The sequence below is a fragment of the Mus caroli genome, chromosome 1, assembly GCF_900094665.2.
Source record: "Mus caroli chromosome 1, CAROLI_EIJ_v1.1, whole genome shotgun sequence".
Lineage (NCBI taxonomy): Eukaryota > Metazoa > Chordata > Mammalia > Rodentia > Muridae > Mus > Mus caroli.
In genome coordinates this window covers 156,174,152-156,183,775 of record NC_034570.1, presented here as the reverse complement: position 1 = coordinate 156,183,775, position 9,624 = coordinate 156,174,152, and the positions used below count along the sequence as shown (strand labels likewise).

The 9,624-nt window shown below is 47.6% G+C and overlaps 1 protein-coding gene across 2 annotated transcripts in view; it reads right to left on the bottom strand.

The window, feature by feature from the left end:
- Positions 1-1,633: 1,633 nt before the first annotated feature.
- Creg1 (cellular repressor of E1A stimulated genes 1) overlaps positions 1,634-9,624 on the bottom strand; it is an 11,328-nt gene continuing 3,337 nt past the window's right edge. The window contains exons 2-4 of one of the 2 annotated variants that reach the window (XM_021157880.2): positions 7,879-7,998; positions 6,155-6,339; positions 1,634-3,148 (exon numbers count right to left, since the gene is read on the bottom strand). In XM_021157880.2, the coding sequence (XP_021013539.1) occupies positions 3,145-3,148; positions 6,155-6,339; positions 7,879-7,998 (309 nt within the window). In that variant the 3' untranslated portion in view covers positions 1,634-3,144. Of the gene's footprint in view, positions 3,149-6,150; positions 6,340-7,878; positions 7,999-9,624 lie in introns of those variants that run through there. The other variant, XM_021157890.2, reaches the window with a different exon arrangement.

Here is a 9,624-nt window from a genome sequence, read left to right as displayed (position 1 = left end):
GATGAGGAAGATTCCACAGCTACTCTGTTACCCTCGACTACTGTGGCTTCTCCTCAGGTCACATAGATCCTTTGCCTTTTTACTCAATTATCCTCGCAAACAACTCCTAGGAACATAAGGAACTCAAGATGGAGGCGAAGCCCTAGCACTCAGCCTCAGTACCCAGCAATCGTGACCACACTTAAGCAAGTCATCAAAGATTGGGAAGAACTACAAAATGCTAGCAGCTAGGGTAACTGTAGGCATCGTGTCTTGATCTCTCTCTCTCTCTCTCTCTCTCTCTCTCTCTCTCTCTCTCTCTTCCTTCTCGCCCTATGTACCCTTTCCTTTCCCCCTCTCTCTATCATGTATGCACCCTACAACACAAAGGGAAAAAAACGATTGCTTCATATTCTTTTCTAAACTTATCATTTGTCTTCTCAGATGAAAATACAGGCCATCTGTTTTGAAGAGTTTGGAAAACACCACAAAAATACTGGCCAATAAACTCCCGCAGAGTATTATTTTCTCAGCACTGAAACAGCTCCAGAATGCGCCATTATAGGAAAGCAGTCTTCAATTACCTTGCCATTCTGTCTGACTACGAAAGGCGCATGATCACGGCAATCTCCAGTCAGAACAGTCCTGTTTCACTGAATCGCGCCTCCATTCATAATGGATCCCCACCCGGACGTAATCCCAAGGACTTTGAACCTGGGCTAGAAGACAGATTAACTGATTGTTGGTGGTGGTTTGACCAGAGAAACATCTGCCAAATGCAACCAACTTATCCCAGCTAAGACCCTGGTTCGATCTCTCTCTACCTGCAGCAGGTGAGGTGTGAGACCCAGGGTCTGAAGCAAAGCCCATGGTGTAAAGGAAGTGACCGAGCCTTGAACCTGCCAGTGGCAGTGTGACACTAGGCCTTCATCTCATCGCTTCCCTGCTGAATTGCCTATATTCATGTCACCATCGTGGTCACATTGGACATTGGCCTATGTGAGAAAGGGGCACTGTTCGGTGGGGTTTGGGGATGATGACATGTGTTGATCATCCCAGCTGAGGCAGGAGAATCGTAGGTTGAAGATATCTTAGGCATCTATAAACTCTAAGAGAGAGGGGAAACAAAACCAAACCACAGAAAGCCAAACCGCAACCTGGATCTGCTTTAACAGTAGTCTATTGCACCCCCTTGTGGACATCCAGAATGCTACCGTGACAGACTGCAAATTCAATTATAAAGGAATGTGCAGCGCCTGCTGTAAAGAACTGGCTGCTTCGCCCCGTAGGATAATTGAATTTGATCTGAATGTGGATAGTTTTTCCCTGGTGCCAAGTGCTTAAGACCGAACTCACAGTTAAATGGAAAAGAGAGAGAAAACCAGGAAGACACCCTCAAGCCAGTTCTACAATGCATGCTGGAACACAAGGAAGGGCCTGTGACTAAGCCTGCATTCAGACACTGCTCAAATGCTGGGACGTGAGTTCTCTGACACCGGGGAAAGTATGTGATTCTTCTCGGATTCTGGAATGATCAGTGGCTGATTTAAAGTGTGGTTAAATAAGAACATTGATTGAGCAGTGCACAATGAATGAAGCTTTCTGATAAACATCTATGTCTCTGAAATCACAGAAATCAGTCCAACACACCTTGTTAGAATTATGCTTTTAATTATGGATTTGAAAAACAGGATTCTTGCTGCTTAGTGGGTTTTTACTAAGAAGTCACTTGCTGGATTTCTATCTCTTTCTCCAACATGATGGCTCATGTTCAACTCTTTTGCTGTTTAAGAAGTCTGATACGCACACTCTTTTAAAAGGACTCTTACGTCATCCAAGAGCATGAATACAGGCAATAAAACTAAGTAGTACCTCTCCAGAAGATGTATTGTTTACAATTATGTGTCGGTGTGTGTCTGTGTGGGTACATGCACTTGAGTGCAGGTGACCTTGGAGACTAGAGGTATTTGATTTCCTGGAACTGGAGTGATGGGCGTTGTGCCCTGTCTGACTCCAGCGCCGGGTCCTGAACTTGGGTCCCTGCTAGAGCAATCTTCTTAAGTGCTGAGCCAACCCTCTAGGCCAGAAGCATGTTCTGTTGTTGTTGTAGTTTGTTTCTATGCCATGGTACCGTGGTATCTCCCACAGAGGACTCGGGGCTGCAGGGCCAGGAGCCTGGAGATACAGAGAGCCCGAGAAGTGCTGGGATTATGGTTGGTGTTGGGTCAAAAAAAGGAACCCAACATATGTAAAATTCCTGTGATTCCTTTTTCATGCAAATAAAAATGTTATTTCTGGTTGTTTTTGTTTCAATGCTGGGGAAGAGAGCTATGGTCTCATACTAGAGAATTGCTCTACCAAGAAAGCTGCACCCCAGCTCCTGTGTGTGTGTGTGGTGTGTGTGTGTGGTGTGTGTGTGTGGTGTGTGTGGTATGTGTGGTGTGTGTGGTGTGTGTGGTGTGTGCGTGTGTGTTTTGAAGGATGAGAAATAAATATACAGTCTACTTGGGTGGAAAATGAATACGGGAAACTCTTTTTGACTTATTTTGTCCTGGGTAACTATGACTTTAGGATGTATGATGTTTATGGAGTTTTATAGAGGACCCAGTTTTGCCTTGTGATGGATCAGCTGTATGGCCGGATGTGAGTGGGAAGCTCTGTGTGTGGCCATTGCTGTCCTTGACTGAAGGATTCATTCGAGCACTCTGTATCGGGGACCCACGCTCTGCCCAGGCCTCCCGACTCTAGGCCCCTCTGACAGGCTCCTGAGGCAGCTGTGTGAGGACAGCACCCCTCAGGCACAAAGCACCTACACCTCTGTTCCCCCAGAGCCAATGGGCGATCTACAGCTGGTCTATGTTGCCCTTCTGTGGGCACCACTGAGGAAAAGCCACCGGGAATGGCTGAAAAAAAAACTTCCTTGGTTATAATGAATGGCATTTTTTCTCTGAAAATGGCTTCAAAATACATATTTTTCTTTTTTAAAAATCCAGCAACCACATCTTCTGACAGACAACTCTCTGTTAACACAAGCAAACAAGATTAAAACAAGAGGTGGCAGAGTGAGCTGACAGCTGGAGATGTCCCAAGCAGGGCCAGCCCTTCAAGTGTGCATGAGCCTCCGAAGACACTTCTCTGGTGTGACTCAGTCCACCATATCCTGCTTCACCTAGAGAGGGAAAGAGAGACCGTTATCTCATGAGCTAGACTGGCCTGACTTAAAGGTTCATTCATTCTCTGAAAAGAAGAGAGAAACACAGCCCCAAAACGTTTAATATTTTAAGTTAATTCCCAGCTGGAATTCCCATTCAACCAGGAAATCTACACCCAGGTAAGGGTTCAAGTGGGAGGCTGAGACCCTTTTTCTGTGCCTGTCTTGGTAGGATTCGTGTGAGTGATACAGCGAGCCCTGGACCAGGCCTGCTGCTGTCCAGGCTCCATGGTGATAGGAAGTAACGTCTACTCAGATCATGGCTGCATCCAGAAAGTCAACAAACACCAAGAGGATGCTCACACTTTCACTCCATGTGCAAAAGCGCACACGGGCTGGGTCCGGCAACCCAGTGAATAACACAAAGCACTTAGTTAGGTCTCACGGCAGCCCTGACTGAGCGGTCCCCGTGTGGATGCTTTCTTGGGATCATTTCAGTGTCCTGGCCATCAGCTACAGAAGGCACTGTGCTAATTAGAAAAACAGTATCTTCTGTGGTCCATGTGGGCAAGCCTGGCAAGGTGACCTGGGGAAAGCCTAGGATACCACAAGGCCCCCACTGGTGGTTCCCGACAATGTGCAGACCCCAGTCTTCATAGACTCTGAAGTGGCAATGAGTGGCCAGAGGTACCTGGGGACAGGCGCCTCCTTCCCTGGTACTCTGCCACTGTGGTGGGGTGCCTTGCCCTGGTCTTTCATCCTCCCCACCCCGCACTCCCACCTCCTGCACTCTCCCCCTGCACTCCCTCCACCCCCAATCAGAGCAAAGGCTCTCTGCCTTATCTTTGAGCTGCAGAAAAGCACTTACCCGGCTACATTACAGAATGGGAGCCTCTATTTTACACACTCAGAGCAAAGACTTATGGGAAAACATAATTTTATTTTGTTATTAAAGTAAGCACTGCCCAGGGCGTGTTATTTACACAGAGATAACTGCTCTTCGGAGATTGTGATGTCCGGGGAAGGTAAACTCTGACCTCACAGAACAGCCCATCATTCTTACTGCCACTCTCCTCCATAACGTGCTCCCTGGTAATAATCTGACAATCGCTGCCTCCTAAATCCTATCAAGGAGGAGGCTCGGTCAGCCCCAGGGAGGGTCAGCAGCCTGCGCCTCTCCTCCCACGCACACGGCCACAAAATCAATACTGGGACAACTGGATTCTTTAGACAATTTGAAAGTCTGTGTTTCCATCAGCTGGCTATATGCAACTGCCCCCAAAACACCTACTATGGGCCATGCACCACCCTCGACCCTGCTCGGAATACAGAAATACTAACAACCCCCAGTTTGCTGTTAAAATGTACATTTACGGCAGGGAGCGGGCTGGTGGTGGTTAGGGGTTACATAGTTTAATATGAGCTGTTCTCTAATAGCATGAAAACAAAGAACACATAAGCACTAAGAATTTAAGGTCCGGAACTGAAGATTCCTTGGTCCCCCAAAGAAATAACCTTTTCCCAAGGTTGGGCATTTGGACAAAAGCCGCCATTCTCTCGGGACTTGAAGAAAGTTCCTGCTTGCTAAAAAGGGAGTCTTCTTATCTCTGGCAAAAGGAACAAGTGGGTCTCCAGTAGCATGTGCTGGGGCGCCTAAGAACTTGACAAGGTCGGTGCTAGCCTCTGGGCGCCCTCAGTCCGGGCTCACAGATCCCACCCAGCTCTCGAACCCACCCCCCACCCCCCACCCCTGTTCTCTTGTTCTCATCTAACCCTGGAAATCTTCCCCTGCTTTCCCAGGCGACAGCCTTGGCTGTTTATTGGAATACAGTTTTCTCTTTTCACCCACAGATCAGCTACTTTGGTTTCTTTACTGCGCCCATACTCATACCGTCTTGACTTATAAATCCTAGTATCCTCCCCCATCTCTCCATAGAGTTGTTGGTCATTGCAAACAGGAAGTGAACTAAAAGATGAACCTGGAGTCCAGCACCGGGTTGGGGTCAGAAGAGGGCTCAGAGCTAGGACGCCCAGCGTTGGAATCCCAGCACTGCCACCTGCTGGCTGAAAAGGCGTTATGCAAGCCCCTCCTTTCTCAGGCCGGCCCTTGTTTTACAGCCTAGGAATCAGCACTTCACAGGGGTGTGCTGAGAATTTAAACTACGAACAGGAAGCGATTAGGATAGCACAGACCAGCAAAACACGCTCAACAGACTCTAGCTGCTGTAGGACCTCTTGGGCTTGTAGATAGATATTGCAAAATCCAGTGTCACTTAGGGAACACACTAGTCCCTCCCATTCTGTCCTCTGACCCTTGACCTCATTTGACCTCACTCCACATCTGACCACTCCCTTCTTCCCGGCCCAGGCCATCTTTAGATACTGTTCTCTACTTCCAGACTAGATGTACTGGGGATCAAACCCAGGACATTGGACTGAGCTATGTCTCCAGCCCTTAGTAATTTTATTATTGTTTTGCAATGCTGAGATTCACACCCAAACCTCAGGGCCCAACTGCTGAACTTGAACTTAAACCTCCGGTACTCTTCTCCTTTCTCTCCAGTAGCCCCTTTGGAATCAACTCCATTACCTCTGCAGGCAGAAGCCACAGATCCCTTTCAATTGTGTTATAATTGTGGTTGTAGAAAATGTCATAAAATATCGACCCTAGGCTTCACTACGCTGAGAGCTATAGGCCCGTTACTAGGTCCCCCTCTTGGGCTTGTTTTTGTTTCAAACACAGTTTCATGTAACTTGAGCTGATTTCCAGCCTTACCACGATGCCACCTGCAGAGGCTGGCCTCGAATTCCTAATCCTGTCTCCCAAGGTCTAGGGTTACAGGTGAGTTTACTAATTCTGCAGCTGACACTGACCTGAGGGATTAAAGGTGTGTGTTCCTATGCCTACTGTCTTTGTAATCCCATGTGTTTTGTAATTTTGAGAGGTGGTCCTAGCAGGCTCAGCCTTGGGGGTGCTGGGAAGAGCTACAGTCCGGCAATGGTGGAAAATGTATAGTTACTTACTGCAGCGTGACGTTAAAATATTCTTCAGGTGTCACTACTTTAGGTCCACCAAAGTAGTCCAAGACCCAGATATGGCTTATTTTTAATTTAGCAAAGAACCAGTTATGGCTGGAAGGCCAGAGCTTCATCTCAGGGTGTCGAACAAACAGTGAATCCCTTGCATAGTCCTCTTCTGTCTTGTTCACCTGAAGGACAAACAGGAGATAAACAGGCCGCTCTAACGACACTTTTATCTTACGAAGAAGGGGTGGTTCTCACACCACAAACCCTGCCTGGCACCTCATTCCGTTGCAAATTCTGATCTTAAGAGTCAAGAGCGTATGGGAAGCCTAAAGAAAACAGAGAAACGTATCCTTTCAAACTTGTAATGACTCACACAAATAAAGCAGGAACCATGATGGGGGTGGAGCTTGGCTGTTCAACAGTCATTCCGAGCTAGCACTGTCCATGGCCCAGAAGCACGGACCGCGGTGGTGTCACCCGGCTGTCACCCGGGCCTGAAAGTGCCCTCACACCTGCTCTATTCAATGCATGTGCAGGAAGGGCAAACGTGCTTAGAAGTAGCACTTGGGAGGCAGAGACAGGCGGATTTCTGAGTTCGAGGCCAGCCTGATCTACAGAGTGAGTTCCAGGACAGCCAGGGCTACACAGAGAAACCCTGTCTCGAAAAAACAAAAAACAAAAACAAACAAAAAAGGTAGCACAACGGAACCCCACCCCACCCCCACCCCGAGCATTTGTCACTCCTCTGCTTTCTGCCAGTCAAGGACACCACCCGCCCCTGAGATGCACCCACAGTCCAGACCAGAAGTTACAAGGATCAGAAAGCAAATTGCTGGCTCAGCAATACGGTTGGTGTATTTAATATTTGTACACCGGTATCCAGTAGTTCTTTCTTGTATAGTTGTTTCATTGCGGTTGTTTGTTTGTTTGTTTTTTCAAGATTTATTTATTTATTGTATGCAGGGTTCTGTCTGCATGTTTGTCTGCACACCAGAAGAAGGCACCAGATCTCACAAATGGTTGTGAGCCACCACGTGGTTGCTGGGAATTAAACTCAGGACCTCTGGTGAAGGAGCAATCAGTGCTCTCAACTTCTGAGCCATCTCCCAGTCCCCTTGTTTTGTTTTTTTGAGATGGGGGGGGGTGATCTCACTATGTAGCCCTGGCTGTCCTGGAACTCATTATATAGATGAGGCTATCTAGACCAGGCTGGCCTCGAACTCACAGAGATCCACCTGCCTCTGCTTCCTTAGTGCTGAGATTAAAGACATGTGCCACCACCACCACCTGGCTGCGCCAATGATCTTATTTATTTAACCTCTTCTCTTCAGCAGTCATCCCTGTCCAGATGCCCTTCAAGTGAGTAACGGACACTCCTCTCATTAGTATCAAACATGAGGACAAGGAGCCCCCTAAAAGTAGAGAGCAATGGTTCGGAATGAGCAGCTGTTTTTAGCCAGAGTGTTTTATAACAGGAGCCTTCCAGATGTTACATCTATTTGGCTCCAGGACATGGGTCCTTTGCCCCATAAGTACCCTACTGGACACACCTATATGACAGACCCTGGTCAGGGCCTTTAGTTGTTGAAATCTGTATTAGAACATATTCTTACCATCTGCCCACTCACAAATCAATTGCGTTTTTTTTTCTCCAAAAATCCCTCCCTTGGTTTTTAATGCCACCACATTCTTTTAAGCCCATATCTCTTCGTGGAACTTACCTTGGTCACAGTTCCCGACATCATTATATGAACACACAGGGGACTCTGGGGATCAAATCCATGGTTCCTACAGTAGACAGTCTGTGCTAAAGACATAGTCAGCGTAGCCTCTGGATTTTCCTGAAGAGAGAAAAATAAAAATCCTTCATTGTAAAATACAGTTTCTGGAGAGGTACACACTTTACAGCCCGCAGTCAAACTATCCCCTGGAACTGACTGCAGCTCACTTCCATGAAAGAGTGAACTGTAACCCACTGGGGTGGGGGTGAGGTGACCCATGGGTAAAAACCTGTCCCATCCCCACAAAGTGTGTGTGGAGAGGTGTCATGTTTTAAATTAACAAACTATAGAGGATGGTTTAGCATAGCTATTCTTATCAGTTCCATACTTATCAGAATTATAAATAAAGTACCCCCTAAACTAGGGCTGGAATATCTACAAGATTAAGCTCTAATTAAAAGAAAAAAAAAAAAAGAAAAACTGCATAAAATTACCACAGGTGCTCGCACGGCCTAATTGCACAATTTAAACAAGAAAGTAGCTGAATCATGCTGAGTGGCTATCACTTGGCTGCAGAAATTGTCACGTGGTCTCAAGTTGCTTACTCCTGTCACATGAGAATTTTTACCTCAGACTCCAAACCCAAGGCAAAAAGATTCCTAGTTGGTTTCTCTCCAGCACCCACCATTGTTCCAGATTACTGCACACTTACAACTGCATGCGCCCATCTCACGATGGCCCATCAAACCCACTGAGTCTCAGAGACGCTCAGGAAAGCGGGGAGGGGAGGGGCTCAGCAGGGATGAGTGTGACTGCGTCCAAAGGCCCACGCTCCCCTTCCAGAACCCACACCCAGTGGCTCGCGGTCACTTTTAAGTAAGTTCAGCTCCAAAGGATCCAATATCTGGCCTTTGAGGGCCCCCCACACTCACATCAATACATACACAGAGATAGCCACACACACACATAATCAAAAATAAAGTCGATCTTGCTGGGCATGCTGCTAGGTAAGAAGTACACACCTTCACTCCAGCTAAGGAATTTTCTGTCTGCAAGCTGTTAGGTAAGAGGAACCCCTCCCGCCTCAACCTCCCCAAGGAGGAAAACAAGAGAGAAGCTTGGGTGAGGTTTCCCCACTGTGAACTTTGCAGGCCATACCCAAGCAGTGCTTTCTAGAATCCCATACCGAGTCTGTTAAAATGCTGAGTCCCGGTACCAATCTGTACCCAAGGTTTTACTTATTTTACTACTTGTGAGTGTACCTGTGTGTGTGTGTTCCCATATTTGTGGGCAGATACACAAGTGTGGAAGTCAGGTTAACACTGGATGTCTTCCTTGACAGAGTTTTTTGATTCAACCAGGAACTCCTTAACTTGCCCCAGGGGATTTCATCTCCATTTGCCAAGCAGTGGGAGTACAGGAAGTCCAGTTGATTTTCTACGTGGGTGCTAGGGATTGAAACCCTTGATACTTGCATGGCAAGCTCTTTTCCTGATGACCCATCTCCTCAGACCTGACACCAGGGTTTGAAGCTTGGCAGAAGCAGGAGCAGGAGGAGGAGCAGGAGTGGGAGGAGGAGCAGGAGCAGGAGGAGGAGCAGGAGCAGGAGGAGAAGCAGGAACAGGAGCAGGAGGAGGAGGAGCAGGAGCAGGAGGAGAAGCAGGAGCAGGAGGAGGAGGAACAGGAGCAGGAGGAGAAGCAGGAGGGAGGAGGAGAAGCAGGAGCAGGAGGAGGAGGAGCAGGAGG